General features: G+C 33.5%; 1 protein-coding gene across 1 annotated transcript in view; it reads right to left on the bottom strand.

The window, feature by feature from the left end:
- Nucleotides 1-16,988, bottom strand: part of CADM2 (cell adhesion molecule 2) — a 334,154-nt gene that overhangs the window by 167,235 nt on the left and 149,931 nt on the right. Inside the window, exons 3-4 of the mRNA XM_039219198.1 lie at nt 5,897-6,049; nt 3,169-3,306 (exon numbers count right to left, since the gene is read on the bottom strand). Coding sequence (XP_039075129.1) covers nt 3,169-3,306; nt 5,897-6,049 — 291 coding nt within the window. The remainder of the gene's footprint in view (nt 1-3,168; nt 3,307-5,896; nt 6,050-16,988) is intronic.

Below are 16,988 nucleotides of genomic sequence, written 5' to 3'. Positions count from 1 at the left end.
AGTAATAATAGTAGTAATAAGGAGAACATCTAAAATGCTTTCAGTTATTCCTCATATTATTGTGAAAACAATTTATGCATATTGGCTCAAAATCCTTGCAATAGCCCATTTAGGCAAACATTATAATCACATTATAATGTGAGAAAACTGAAGTTCAGAGACAGAGGCAAGACTTTTATATAAGTTACTGATGGTTCTCAAGTGTATGTTGTCTACACCAACCGTGTGCCCAAACAGGAGCATCAGCATCATTCACACATGTAACACAGGGCTAACAATGTGTGTTCTCATGTTCCAACAGACACCTACTTCATCATAAAATCTGGCGTCAGGACCGTATCATCTGAGATTGAACAGGCCCTGTAGGTGAGTATACCAGCCAAAGTATGAGAAACAGTGCTCCATAATCAATATACAAATATCTTAGCCAAGAAAACATAATCAGCTATGACCTTCAAACAACTTTTAACCGGAAACTTGGAAATTATATTCATATGTTAGGTGGAAGAAAAGGAAAACAAACAGAAAAAATGACTCATCCTGAACTCAGAAGTCATATCCATTATAGAGTCTGAAACTGAACACACTGTCAGTACACTGAACTTGCAAATGCTGAGTTAAACATAAGGAGAATAATCTTTTCTGTTGACTATAATATCTAGGATTTACATCAGCTACACATTCCTCTGTAGAGGGAAATATTCTCCATAACTTGTTTATCATCCCCAAAGATATCTTAAATATCTCCAGGTCAAAGTCCTTATTTTCTTCATTTGGATCTTCACTCATGCATTACAGAAATCTGAGTTATCAGGAAGCATTTTAACAATTTCTTATTCAATTTAATTTAATTTAATTTAATTTGATTAGCTTATATTTTTCTATTGCTTTACACTAGGGGATTGTCTTTTTAAAAAATGTCAAGTGATATTACAGTAAAAATTGTTAAATGGTAATAGGAAGTCAGATTTGGATCTCTGAAAAGCCAGGAGTACAAGTTAAGGATGGAAAGTTCCTTTCAGTGAGGAGTGTTTGCTGAGGGATTTTAGAGTGAACATTCACTGAACATTTCTAAGGACAGCAAGAGTAATGAACGCATTCAGTATAGAGTACTGCACACAGCATATTTGCATATATACGTATAAAAATAGTTTAATGCATTCAGGAAGTCCACCATATAATTGTGAAGACAAACTATATCAACATTGAAAAGAAGAATTATAAAAAATAAAAAGCTATAGAGATGAATGCAAGTTTAGCGATAAGGAGTGCTCTATGATGGCCATGCATTGGAGAACACAGAGTTAAAAGAGGCCTTACTACTTCTGAATTAAGCACAGAAGCATATACTGATTCTGTAAATGGTTTTTGTCTTGATTTTTTTTCTAGTCTTGACTTAGGTGACTTTCTTTTCTTTTTGACCTAGATGATTTTCAAGTCTGATGTTTATAAGGTCAAACTTTTATCTTTTCATGTTTTTCCATATAAACAAAAGTCTCCTCCTTACCGAGGATATAATGAAATCTGTTTGGCATTCAGAATACAAGCCAAATTTGTCAAAAAATAAAGTATTTTCTAAAATTTGAGTACAATGTAGAATTCCCTTCAGGCTACAATGTTAAAAATAGTCAATCAATATTAATGAAGTAGTAGTATGTTAGTCTCTGACCTCCCTGATAATATGAGACAAACACTTGAATCAAACAAAATGCTAAGAAATTGAGAGGAACTAATAAACTATGTCAGAATTCATGTAGGGAATAAAGCAATTGAAGGAGAGTCCTCAAGAAGAACTGACTGGATCTTTCTTTTAGGACAAGGAAGTCAGATTTAAAATTTGTTCTACAGATTATGCTTTTTGATCAGAAGTGCTTAAACAGAACACTGACTGGATGAGTTACTTTCATATTATGGTAACTCTGAAAGCAGTGTAGATGGTTCATTTATCAAAGATCTAACCAAGTCCAGACATAACAAACATATACTAAAGGTAGAATTAGAATAAGAGTTACTGAGCCTTGGCAGAATATATGATCAGGTTTTATACTAACCTGAAAGTTTATCTTAGTATAGCAACATGCTTAACTTGTTTCTTGTGGACTTGTATTTCTGTAAAATTTTTTTGAGAAAACGTATTTAATAGAAGTTCTGAAACAAAAGCAGTGATTAGGGATAAATTAAAGATAAGTCCTTGTTTGGAGAGAAATATACAGAGAGTAATTAAAATGTAAAAGGGGATAATTAAATAGATCATAAACCTTTAATTTCTTAGTAATAGAAGTGATCGTATATTATATAATATCTTATAATATATAATAATTCTAATATCTTATAATGTATAATAATTCTCTCTATATAATAAAATATTATACTGTATTATCATATCTTCTGGGCCAGCATGCCCATAGGAAACATTTTTAACAATCATCATAAACAATTCTTGGATTTTAATGTGCACGTGACATCAGGTCCAAGATACCTATATTGTGTGTGTGGGGGGGTGGGGGAAGGCAAACAACAAACAAATAAACATCATTACTTACCTCACTAGACATCTCCTTTATAAACTTATTTCCTATCTAAAGGTTGTGTGTGTGTGTTTGTATGTCTAAATTTAGTTGTATGAAAAGCAGAGCTATACTTAATAATATTTAAATTACTGTGCATTTTTACTGAGATGAGTACATTTTTTTGCCCCCTGTGGGAACTGCCAGTAATCAGTTATTGATGTTTAGCTAATTCTGTCCTCAGAACTTTGTAATTCCAGAAATCAATGAATTGAAAACATAATTCATGGAATTTCTGTCTGTAATCTAAATACTATAGAGGAGTTTGGAAATAATAGTATCTAACATGTACTTAGTGCTCACTATTGCCAAGCATGAATCTTTATGTTTTTTATGCATAACTCCTTAATTTCTCCAACTTTTCCATGAGGTATATATTATTGTTAGACTTCTTATACATATAAGGAAAATGGGGCACACAGAGATTATAATGATATACCTTCCAGAATTACCTAATTTAAGAAATGGGTAAACCTGGTGTAAATTATGCTTAATCAGAGAATGACTATGATTTGAAAAACAAAATGTCAAATGTCCTGCATCTAACACTTCATACTAGTTTCAACACAGTAATTGTGACTTGGGGAACTTTTCCTGTTACCTTTAATCTCTTTGTCATTTTTGAACCATCTTATATCAGCTGCAGGTTTACTACCAGATGTTTTACAAGTCAGCTGCATCAAGTCTCCCTCCATAACCGGTGATGAAAATCCACTAATTTGAGGCTTCTCAGGAACACCTGTAATGTAAGCAAATAGAGTAAACATCAATCTCCAGGGCTGATTCATTCTTATAACTATTTCACAAAGCTAAAATGGGTTGTTAATGGACAATAACTTCAAGAGAAAACAATAAAGTGTTATATAATAAAATAAGCTGCTTAAAATATTTTTCTAATATTAGAGAGATAAAAATTGTGTATATATCTACACACACACACAACCTATATATACATATATATATATATGTAGTTCCCCCTACCATCTGAGGGAGATGTGTTGCAAGACCCTCAGTGGACCCGAAACTGTACTGAACACGGTATAAACTGTTTTTCTCCTATCCATACATACCTACAACAAAATTTAATTTATAAACTAGGCATAGTAAAAGACTAACAACAATAACTAATAATGAATTGGATTATAATAATATGCCATAAGAGAAATTATGTGAATGCAGTCTCCTACTGTACTCACCCTTCTTGTGAGGCTGTGAGAAGATAAAATGCCTATGTGAAAAGAGGAAGTGAGGTAAATGTCGTAAGCATTGTGATGTAACGTTAGGCTACTATTGGCCCAAGGAAAAGTCAGAAGGAGGATCATCTGCTTCCAGACCAGGGTCAATCATGGGTAACTTAAGCTGTGGAAGATGAAATCTGGGATGGTGGGGGGAGGGGGGGGGGACTACCGTGTGTGTGCGTGCGTGTGTCTGTGTGTATGTGTGTGTTATCCAGAAAGCACTTAAAATGCATTTAGTTCAAAGTAGCTTTTAAAGTTTTACTTGCAAAAAATACTGTGTAAATCTCAAAAGCAGCCATTCAGTATATCTTAAGACTGATCAGTATAAGGATTTAAGAAGGTAAATTGTTTGCAATGGGAGAAAAAATCCACAAAGCACATTTCCTTATTCTTTAGCAAATCGTGATTTAACTAAAAGAGCACTTTGCATTCCTGATTTCATAATTCTCATAGCTTAAAAAGATATTATTATCATCTATGCACATTGTTCAAAAATGCATTTTAGAATAAGAGATTTATCAATAACTGCAACAATACTTTTCTGATTTTTAAACAGAGGGTTTTGATGTCATTTGTATTAGAAATGCAGTGGTGGTTTTATGAGGCATGATGCATATTATTTTTGATGCTAATCACCACTGCCTTCTCTGGTCCAAGTCATCCAGTGACTAAGTAGATAACTAATATGCAGAGATAGTACATGGATTATTTAAATAATTGAACATTTCATATTTCTTGCATAATATTCTTTTGTTGTGATAAAGGTTTATTAAAATTTCTTTTAAAATCATTCAATAATAAACACAGACTGAAATATCTTTATTGTACTGTGTAATTCAATTTGAAAAGAATAAAATGTAAGAATGTTGGAAAGCACCAATAAGAGAAATATAAATTAAAACAATAACAGGAACACCAATGATAAATGGCTGGTTAACATGTTGTGATTAGTTGGATTTTTTTTTCCTATTCACATTCATATGCTTTCTTTTAATATTTGCCATACCATCATTAATAAACTGAATCAACCCATTGTCTATTGCTGGAGTCTCAAGGTGGCTCTCGACAGAAGAATACATTAACCTTAGGCAGTTGTTATCTTGAAATACTCCATTTTAGTGGATATATTTTGTCTCTGGTGGCAAACTGATGAAGATTTTTAAAAATAGTCCCAGTGGGACTTGCAAAGTAACATATTTCATGTTGCAGGTACAAAACCAATTCACTAGCTGGATTAACTTTAATATTCCTCCCTAGGAGAACAACATGCATTAGTTCTTTTATATGCAATGTTATGCCTTTATCTATAAAAAAGGAAGGCAAGCTAGGGGCAAAAAAAAAAAAAAAATCAATCTTTAAACGCCTCTAACTTGTTCAGTACGCAGGTGTGTTTCAATGAACTGCAGCAATTTCGGCTGATTGGGCCATGACGTCTGCGGAATCACAGAGAGCTCTTAGCTGCAACTTTATTTCCTCTGAATCTCTATGAATGTAATGCTTTTTTGTGTCACTTTAACCTTTGGGGAAAAGGCCCAGTATTTAGAAAATAAAACCAGAGAGAAGCTACAAGTTACATGTTGACTGACATTGTGTTCTTCACTTAAGAATCTAGAAAAAATAAAAGATAAGATGCAAAAAGTCAGTCATTTAAATGCTAATATAAACAAATTCATATTTGAAAGCTATAAAGATTAGAGAAGGCCCTTCTCAGATGACTTATACAATAAAATGGAAGACCGCTCTATAGACACACTGAATTCACTATGATCATTATTCCATTATTTTATAAAGGATTGCCAGATATACAATATCTAGATGATTTAACACAAAGGAATTTAGTTGATAATCAAGAAACCTGGTATCTATTGCTCATTAAGAAACAAAATGGGTGCTCTCGGGAAGTCATACAAACTGTTACACTTTATTTCTAAATTGGAACAGTGATTAAGTGACTTTTTAAATACCTCTTGTTAAAATGTAGCAGAAAAGGGACTAAACTATATCTATTAATATGATCCTCAGAATATACATTTGTTATTGAATCATGTTGCTGTAGCTTGTGATCACATAGTGTCAGTTCCTTGTACTTACCCAAAACAGTGAGATAGGCCTTGGAAGTTTTGACAGGCATTGTAAATAAAGAACAGGTGTACTGCCCTTCATCGGAGAGAGACACATCACTGACGCTGATACTCAACTCATGCCAGGAAGCTCGAACCAGCTCAATCCTGTTGTCCCTTAAAGCTAGAAAGTGAAAACATTGAAAATGCAAATAACATTAGAAAAAAAATTCAGTACTGTTAGAGTATTGTGTTTTTAGCACAACACAATAAATATTGTCTTTGGCCATAAATCTCATCTAAGTCTTATTTCCTGATACAGTTTATAGGAAGGTTTAAATATATGGAAATATTTTATCAGATTTTTAAAAAAAATCAAAGTAGAATTAGGTGTTCCATAATGTTCTCAGAAATAACTTTTTAATTAAATGATTGCATCTAGTACAATACTTCAGATGAGGTAGATGTTGGTGGTGATAACAATGGCTTTCCTCCACAGGCTTTCATGGAATTCTAGTATCTAGAAAAACCATAAACAGGTTTCACTTATATGCACCGATAAATTTGGGAAAACTGTGATAGCTGCATTCCTTCTAAGAGACTAACAACTCACATTAGCATATTGAAAGCATTTTCTCTACAGTAGAGAAACATGTTGAACTTCCTTTAAACCGGAGCTAACTTTCAGCTGAAAAGCACCTTTAAGGTGTTGAATATTTAAAGTTGCCTTGATTGGTTGGTACCTCTACTGTACCATCTGTTAAATACTTTTAGCATATTCTTTGGTTCACATCACCTTTTCTGTCACAGAATTTCATTTTGGGAAAAATATTAAAAAGTTTGAATATTATTATATTTCCTACTAAGTACCGCTATAAAGTTCAGAAGTAAGCAAGAGGCCACTAAAGGAGGACTCTGAAAGATAGAAAGAGGAAAGAGCACAGGTTAAGGACACTGGGACCTGAAGAACAACACAGCCTTTTCCCAACCAATAACAAAAACCAGCTGAGGCTTAGTTTCTTCCACTGACAACCTAGCAACAGAATGTAGCCTAGGTAGACTATTTTTTTTTTTTTTTTATCACATATCAAATGCAAGCCCTGCCAGCATCTTTGGAAACGACTGGGCTATCTTCAAGGGGAATCAAGTGGGAATGTCACTAACTACAAATGGCCATGGAAAGCAATCTCTTTCCCCACTGGGCTAGAGACTCCCCTTCAGTGACCACGGATAGTGATCAACCGGGCAGTGATGGCAGAGAAATGATCCATCTCTGACAAGTACCCAGCCCTTAAAGTGATCTTCTTATGAGCTAGAGAACCACATACCCCCACTAGAGCCATCAAGCAGCCTGACCTGTGGAAGATCGTCTGCCTCTTTAAACGGTTACAGTGGGGACCAGGTTGACACCTAGTACAACTATATACTTCAAGCTGACCAAATAGCACACTTTGGCTCTGAAAAGTCAATTGTTGGTTCAACCATGACTTTGAAAATATAAGCCAGGACCTGTATGTTAAACCTAAACAGGGTGACTGCCTCCTAGAATAAAGATTAAAATAGAATCCAGAGTCTCCTAATATACTAGCTGTAATGTCCAGGATATAATAAAAACATCACTGGTGACACCAAATACCAGGAAAATCATAACTTGAGGTGGAAAAATAATCAATAGAGACCACCAACACTGAGTTAAAACAAATGTAATTATCTGACAAATAATTTAAAGAAGCCATCATAAAAATATATCAGCAATCAATTAGTAGTTATCTTGAAACAAAAAATAGAAAATCTCAGCAAAGCAATGATAAAAAGATCAGATGAAAAATATAGAGGACAAAACATATAATAATGAAAAATACTCACTAAATTGGCTTAACAGTACAGTAGAGATGACATGATGGTATTAGTAAACTTATAGATAGGGCACTATAATAATTAACTCAATGTGAACAAGAAAAAGAGAATAGATTGGAAAAAAAAAAGCAGAGAGCCTCAGAGAACTGTGGGACAATAACCAAATATTCAATATAGGCACTATACAAGTTTCAAATAAGTGAAAGATATTAGGGTTGAAAGAGATTGAAGAAATAATGGTCCCAAACTGCAAATCTGCCAAAAGATATAATTGTAATGTACAGAATCAATCTAATCTCAAATGTGATAAACCCAAAGAAGTTTATATCAAGATTCATCAAAATTAAACTGGAAGACCAAAAAAAAGTCTTTAAAGCAGCCAGAGAGAAAGACATATACTCTATAAGAGAACATCAATTTAAATGACAATAGATTTCTCATTTGAAATTATGGAGGCCAGAGGAAGTGGGACATTATTTAAGTGCTGAAAGAAAAGAATTACCAACAATGATTTCGTAACCAGGGAAACGAAACTTCAGGAATCAAAAGGGAATACATATATTCTTAGAAGAAGGAAAACTAAGAACATGTTTCTCTAGCAGATCTGTCTTGAAAAGTTGATTTCTTTAGGGGAAAAACAAACGTATGTTGGAGCATCAGGAAGGAAGAAAGAACAATGGAAAGAACACAAACATGGGTAAATACAATATAAACCAGCCTTCTCCTGAATCGTCTCCATTATATGATGTTTGAAACAAAAATTACATCAATTGATTTAATGTTGAGGAAACATAGAAGGAATACTCAAGACAAGTAAAAAGTGGGCAGGACAAAGGGACCTAAAAGAAGTAAGGTTTCCATAGTTTACTCACAATGGTAAACCATTACTTGTAGATTGTGTATAAATCACATATGTGTATTTCAATCCCAGAGCAACTACTAAGAAAATATACAAAGTAATACACTCGAAAACCCTATAATTATAGATAAAATACATTTATATAGTGTCTTGAAATAATACAATTATAAAGATAGAAAAGAGATTAGAGTTTACCAAGGGTTAAGGACACTAAGTGGTAGAAGGGATGGGGAGGGACATGGATGTGATTATTAAAGGATAGCACAAAGCAATCCTTGTGGTATGGAAACTGTATTGTATTTTGGCTATAGTGATGAATACATGAAGCTACACATGAAATAAAATTTAATAGAACTAAATACACACACATGGGCGCACACACAAACACACACACAAACACACACACACAGATGAGTACATGTAAAATTGAGGAAACCAAATAAGATTGGTCAACTATATCAATATCAGTTTCCTAGTCATGGTATCTTTGCAAGACGTTATTTGGGTCAAAGGTTGATGAAATCTCTCCATTATTTCACACAACTGAGTATGAATCTACAATAAAAACTCAATTAAAAATTTTTGTGTACATTTGAAGGAATAGAGTAGTGGTCAGGATATCAAAGCTTAAAATTTATTATACATATTTGCTACAGAGCAGGAGGGGGATCCCAAGTGCCAAATATTCTTAAATTTCCTATACCTCCCCTATATATTTTGTGAAGGGAGCAGGCAATAATATACAATATTCAGGATAATTCTAAATTGTCATGGTTTTAAATTTATTCATTAAAAAAATCCAGATACTCAAATGACACACATCTTAATGATTGTAGTCCCTCTGCTACCATTCTTTATTAACTCTAATTCTATAGAGACATATGGTTACAAATATTTTGAAACTAATCTTATTGAATATAAAACATAAGGCAAGTCTGATTATGTTTGTATTTGCGACTCTATTAAGATACAGTAGACATTTTAAAAAATGTCTATTTCATAGCCTATCTCCTACATGCACTATATATATATGCATATATATATATGCCTTGTTCAGTTTCTGGAGGAAACAGTGGGACACAGATTCGTTATTTCTCCAATAGGACCTCAAGCTATATCAACCACTTTTCAAAGCTGTGATTTATTTAAGAAAAATATTTATTACGTATTTCTTGTTTCTTCAAAAAAGAGGTCACCAAAAGGAAAAATCCAAGATTTCTGCCATGATTTTATACGGGTAAAGCTTGTTACTTACCCCCTGTGTTCAATTTCATTTCTTCTAACACAGTTCCCACTGACAGAGAGACAGAGCTTACAATTTTCAGTGAATCTTAGCAAAATAAATTTAACTCTTTTTTGGTCAGACTATTTTGTGGAAACTGTATAACATCACCGAAGTCAAGCTGCATTATTCAATATATGTATACAAATATAAAACTTTAATATTTAGACCATTTGCATGGAATAAGGCTAAAAGCAATGACTTGAGATTTAAAAAGCCTGCTTTAGGCGCTTATTTCCACAGTCAGATTTCCTGTGGATAATAACTCCCGATTTATTTTCATCTTTGATTATGAGTTGAACTAAATGATTTCAGGTAAATCCCTTAAAGCTAATCTACAATGATATATTAAGATATTTTGAGTTTAGAATCCTTATGAGATCCTGAATATTTTAGTGTCTGAAGTGTCCCCATTGATTTAGTTTACCAAATCATATAATATTTTGAATTGTTACATGATTCCTACCAGTCTGACTGAAAACTAGGCTCTGCAGAATATCTGCATTTTAATGTAAACTCTCTCCCTGATTAACCATAGGAAACTAAACAAGTCACTCAGATTTGTGCCTCAGTCTGTGGAGTGTGGGGCAGAGATAATAATAATTGAGTGGAAAAATAAGGAATATGGTTTAGAGCATTGAAACATATAAATACATATTCAAAACCTGAAAACATAATTCCAAGACCCATGAAATTGACACAATTAGTAAAGGGACTATTTATTTTGTAAATTTCCTTGATAATTCACTTGCCCAGAGAGATTCTCATTGGACTGAGTATTTTAAACAAATTGTACATCTGTAGTATTTATCTTTTCAGGTTTGTAAATACTTATGATGTCATCTGCAGTTTACTGTATAGCATTTCTAGTATGAAGGAATAAAGGAAAGCCTTTAAAAGCCCAGAGAGGGATATACTATAACTCAGTGGGTTCCCTGTGAGCAGGATCCTTGTCTTCCCCATCTCAGCGCCCTGCACCATCATTATCTGCACAGGATACGGTAGTCAGTGAATGGCTATTGAAATGAAGCTGAGAGCCAACTCTGTCTGTATATGATAAGAGCAGAGTGAAAAAGAACTGAACTAGGAAGTCCTCTTGAATATATCTCCACAGGCTCCCCTATGGGAGAGAAGCCAAAAAAAAAAAAAAAAAAAAAAAGATGAGAAAAAGTGTCCTGGTTAGACACTGTTGAGCATAAAAGAACCAGAAACATCATGCTATGAAAATTTTTAACAAAGTGATTTCATTGGAAAATGATTTGAAATACTGAATGAGTGATCTCTGAAGCTATTGTCATGTGAGCTTATGGTTTTCAAATGAACACAAAAAGCAGTAGCTAATCAGAGAAAATCCGTATTATTTAACTTTTCCATATAGTAAGTCCCAAACATTATGTGAACCTAAATAAAGAATTGTGATAATTGTTAGCTGGAGTGAATTCAATCTTTCAAAGAAAATGTTTTCCTTAACTTAAAAAAAATAAAAACTCAAAGATCTCATTAAGATTTTAAACATGATTGAAGAAATGACTGTGTAATAAAATAATAAAAGGCAATTGCTCACTCATCACAGAGATTAAAAATAAACTAATTGGTGGGGGGGCACCTAGGCAACTCACTCGGTTAAGTGTCCGACTTCAGCTCAGGTCATGGTCTCACAGTTCATGGGTTCAAACCTCGTGTTGAGCTCTGTGCTGACATAATGGGGCCTGGAGCCTGCTTCCGATTGTGTGTCTACCTCTCTGCTGCCCCTCTTCTGCTTGCACTCTGTCTCTCTGTCTCAAAAATAACTAAACATTAAGAAGTTTTTTTTAAAAATGAGCTAATGGGAAAGTGGGCTACTCTGAGTTCACACCTCACCAGCTATTAGGTACCTGCCACCCACTGGGGAAATGATTTCATGGCTCAAAACTCTGAACTCTGGATAACAATCTTAGCTGCAAATAAGAAGCACTGATCAACCAGTAAGAATCTATTAAGTAATACTTAATGCTGGGAAAAATATTTTCCCAACATACCATTGGTTTTAAATGGTTTATCAATCATACAAATGAATATATGGGATGCATGTTATATGAAATAAAAATTCCCAAGGCAATTACTTGGAGGATTTTAGTTGCATTTTATACTAATTTCTAACAAAAGTTACTGGCCAGAGTTAATAAGTTATATATTAATTATTTTTAAAAAATGAACTTAATAACACTAGTATTATTTTATTTATCTGACATTATTCATTTAAGAACCTGATAATAATTTATGCATATTTGCATTAATAGTTTCCCTTTCTTAAGTGTTATGTTATTTATATAGGTGATCACAAACTTCTGGCCAGAAACATTTTCAAACATAAATTGGTTTCCAGTGAGTAATAAATAATTCATGTCACATTTTATGGTGCTTAAATAATGATAAAAATCATATTTTCTTATGTAATCACTTTTAAGAGACTATTAAAATTTAGCAAATCTTATTGTTTTTGCATTTTGTCCTAGTTCTCATTTTACCTAAAACTTCCTTAAATAAAGATTATGTTATATCACTCTGTATTTCCAATGAGGCTTTACACATACCATGTTATATAGATGCCAGTTAATAATGTGTTACATTAAATTTCATCTGCGGACCATCAACCTTTGCATATATTTACAGTTAATTATATACATTAACTTTATTTTAGAAATATTTTTATGCTAAATGGATAGTGTATACCAAATGACTTTATTGTTATAAATATTCATTATATTCTATAGGCAAGTACTCAGGATAAAACCTGCATCAGGGTGACAGAAGTAATTTCAAGTGTCATTTTGTCTACTTAAATTCTCAATGTTGAGCATAAGTTTCCAAAAGCATACTCTCCTACACCATGGACTTTAGCCAAGACAATCACTGCAAACATTTAGAAGTTTTAAAAGTACATTTATTTATTAAAGTTTGTTTATTTATTTTGAGAGAGACAGAGACAATGTGAGTGGGGAAAGGAGAGGGAGAGAGAGAAACAGAGAGAATCCCAATCAGGCTCCTCTCAGCCAGCTGTGCAGAAGCCCAATATGGGGCTGGAATTCATAAAACCATGAGATCATGACCTGAGCCGAAACCAAGAGTTGGATGCGTAACCGACTGAGCCACGCAGGAGTCCCTTAAAAATACATTTATTATTTAACCAGTAACTCACATTTTGTGAAGTTTAACATCACCAATGTGATGGGATTTCAGGAACTATAGGTATGTCAGCTTTCATTCTCTTTGACTGCAGCTTAACTCCCTACCATCCAAGTGTCCCTACTTGATTCCTAGAGAGAGTTAGATGTGTCAATACAATAAGCTGAGTTATGCCTATGGGAAAGTTGTACCTAAGAATGCTTCCCTTTGATTCAATATCAAGTTTATTTTGCTGCCTGCTGCCTGATAATAGACTCCTTCCCACGAATCTGACTTTGTTGTTTTAAGGTTTCCCAGACCAGCAACTCTGCTTTGTTTTCCAACTTTGTTTTTGCAACAGGCCTGCTCCCCCACATTGTCCACCCAGACTCATGCTAACTGCCTACTCTGCTTTGCCCCTACTGATTTCTCTAGAACAGTTCACTAAGCAATCTGACTCATGCAATCTGCTAACCCTTGTTTTTTTTCAGCTGCAATTTCAACTGTCCCCAAGGATAAGAATTAGAACAAGGAATTAAAGCTTTAGTGAGGTCAACTTTGTTTTGGTATAACAGAATGATTTTTCTAATAATTAAATCTGTATCCTAAAAAATCAGAAAAAAAAAGTAAGTCAAGTAACCTCTAATAGTCTTCAAATGAGTCACAGATCCGAGGCTTAACTCTTATCTGACATGTATGACATGTATGATATCAAAATATGCCTCAAGATATTGTAAATGAGGTAGAAAGGAAATCTAGCCACACTTAATCATTTTTATAAAAGTGTTTTTCTATTAATAGCTCAGTATTAATAAGAATACTGTATTGTTATAATAATAACAAATCAGTATTGTTATTTGTAATTATACTATGAACAGAAAAAAAGAAGTTAACACAGACAGAATAAAATATCATGCTAGTGAATCCTTTTCTATTTTGTTCTTTACAATCATACAACACAAAGCAATCTAAATCAATCTTCTGGAAAATTGTAAAAACAACCATTGCTCCAGAGCTGATATTCGGTATACCAAGTTTCAGCTTGGACTGGATTTTTACTGAAGCCATAGTAAATGGAGTTTTAGAATAGAAAATGTGAACAAAACCCAAGCAATAAATCTGGAAACTGTGTCACTATTTGAAGGAAGTTTTTATTTTTCCAGTGGTGGAATTTTAATTTTTAAATCTCAGATTTTCTTACTTCAAGTGAATAAAAACAAAAATTCACTACTCTCATTCCCATGTTTATTGTTTATTATTATGGAACCTTATAAAAAAGCAAGATGTTATGACACCTAAAATATACTAATAATTCATAAACTTGGATATGGAAAAGTTATTAATGTTTGAGGACTAAATATAAGCTCCATGATATTTCTATCTTCCAATCTTCTTGTCTTTGCTGAGGCTTGCATCTCTTCCTCACAGTGTCCTCCTCAAGATCTGTCCTGATGGAGAGGCTTCCACTCTACTAAGTCCCTAAAGCCCTGATCTATTGATCTATATTCCTTCCCTATTATCTCTTCTATAACATAACATTTAAACAGTTCATCATGTAACATAAGTTCCTACTTTTCCAGTCTATTTCCCTATCCTTCCTCAAAATGCCTAATACTTTAAAAGTATAAGAGCATGTGTTCAAACATGGTAATTCATGCCTTTTTACCTAAGGTATATCATTTCCTCTGCATGTCTCAAGGTCATACTTATTCAGGCTAACTAACATATTTCTTTCTTGCTGTACACCTCCAACTACATTCATGTCTTCCTTTATTTTTCCTAGGCAGGAACCTGCATGAAGCTCAATAATCATTTGTTGAGCCAATGAGATTAAAAGTGAACATTATTACATGGTCCAGCATTTATATACTGATAAATACCATTTATCTTACTAGGTGCTCATCATTTGGAACATCCAGCCATGGATGAGACTGTTTGCTACTCTCCATAATAAATCACATAGTGCCCTAAATATAATACCCTTTCTCTCTATTGGAAAAGTAAATGAATTAACAGGTGGAAGTACAAATGTATAAAATGGCCGGTGAACCTGGCTAATTCTGTCATAGAGTAAGATAAAAAAGGACAGTATGATAAAGTAATGATGTATTTTAATGTGATAATGACATTGAAAATTTTTGTTCTCATAGGTTCCTTGTCCCTGATGAATTTTCATTTTGTAAAATTTGACTTAAAAGGAGTTTGCTGGGGATGCCTGGGTGGCTCAGTCAGTTAAGCATCTGACTTCTGCTCAGGTCATGATCTCATGGTTCATTGGTTTGAACTCTGCATCAGGCTCTGTGCTGACAGCTAACTTAGAGGCTGGAGCCTGTCTTCGTATTCTGTATCTCCCTGTTTCTCTGACCCTTCCCTGCTCATACTGTCTCTCTTTCTCTCTCAAAAATCAATTTAAAAAAAAGGAGTTTGCTGGTTTTGGTTTTTAGGTTCTAAGTCATTATTGTTTTCTTACTTGTATAATGCCAAAATATCATTAGTAGAGATCAAAATCTTAAAAATAAAATATAATACATATTTTCACAATTCAGACAAAGCAAAATTCATTTTTAAGACTCCATTAACAATTACTTTCTATGTTATAATATAATTTGAATTATGTAACTGAAATTTAAAAAATCTAAGGCAGTAGAGTTGCCATCCCATTCTTTATAGTGGTCTATGCTGGTACACCTTCTAAATCTGTGGAGTCAGGTAATGACCGTTTATTCTTTCTCTTAAAGATAGATAGCTATCTTACTCCCACTTTGACAATGTCATAAGACAAAAAGAACTTTATAAAGCTAAAGCAAATATATTTAAGTGTTCTTTTGTATCTCTAGCTAACCATCTAAATATCATTATACTCACTGTCTTTACAATAAGGATTTGCTTTTGGATGTAGGGTGACTTAGAATAATAGGAGTTCTTTAACACATAACAGTGAAGGACGGCTCAAGGTTATTGGTGGAGGGTAATGTACACTATAGAAGTATTAGGAACATAACTTGCATCTTCAACTTTTGACTGTGAACATCTTCTGAGAGGAAGTGAGCCACAGGAAGCATGTGTCAGAAATTTTAACAGCAGAGGCCTAGAAGTCCATGTTCTACTTTAGCTCCTATTACAAGTTCAGGTCCATGGCCATATTTGAGGGACTCTGGCAAAAAAAGTCTGGCTGTTGGTACAGGAAAGAGAGAGATTGGTGAGCAGTTAGTTCCTGCCTTGTTACTATAGGGTCGTTTGTACCAGTATATCTGTATGCACTGATGTTTCTATGTAAAAATTAATGTAGAAATTCAGGAAGGTTAGAAAGCAGTAGATAACACAGTTTCTCTAAAATAGTCATAACTTTGTTGTGATTTGATACAAAAATTCTGTTGAAATACTCAATTATGAAAATTATGAATCTATTCTTTTGACTATGTTCTCCTTAACACTGCTTTAGATTCAGAAAAGAAGTATCTATGAAAGTAGATATTATAGTTATTTTCTATAATATGCCATCCTCTAAGCTATGAGCATGACTCTAGTTTTAGAGAATGGGAGGTGAATTACTGTTAATTATTCACGAAAGAACTTTTTTAGAATAAAAAAATACTCAGGATGGTTTGTATTAATTGTAAATGTATATTAATTATGTACCTATGTGTATACATGTTGCCAAAATAGAATGTGAAATATTCATTTCAATTCGGATAACAAACTGAAATAAAATTCTATATGTCTTCTTAAACTAATATAACTCTAAGCCAATTATGAGACAATTCCACATTTTCTTTAGACAATGACAAATCCTCTAAAATGTCAACTATGTATTTGAGAATTCTGTGTTTCTTTTTTTTTTTTTAATGTTTTATTTATTTCTAGGAGAGAGAGAGAGACAGCGTGAACAGGGGAGGGTCAGAGAGAGAGGGAGTCACTGACTGAAACAGGCTCCAGGCTCTGAGCTGGCAGTCAGCACTTAGCCCGACGCGGGGCTCGAAC

This window comes from Hyaena hyaena, unplaced genomic scaffold (genome assembly GCF_003009895.1).
Source record: "Hyaena hyaena isolate Hyena2069 unplaced genomic scaffold, ASM300989v1 scaffold_803, whole genome shotgun sequence".
NCBI classification, from domain to species: Eukaryota; Metazoa; Chordata; class Mammalia; order Carnivora; family Hyaenidae; genus Hyaena; species Hyaena hyaena.
The sequence above is the reverse complement of the archived record's forward strand: the minus strand, read 5'-3'. Positions and strand labels throughout refer to the sequence as shown.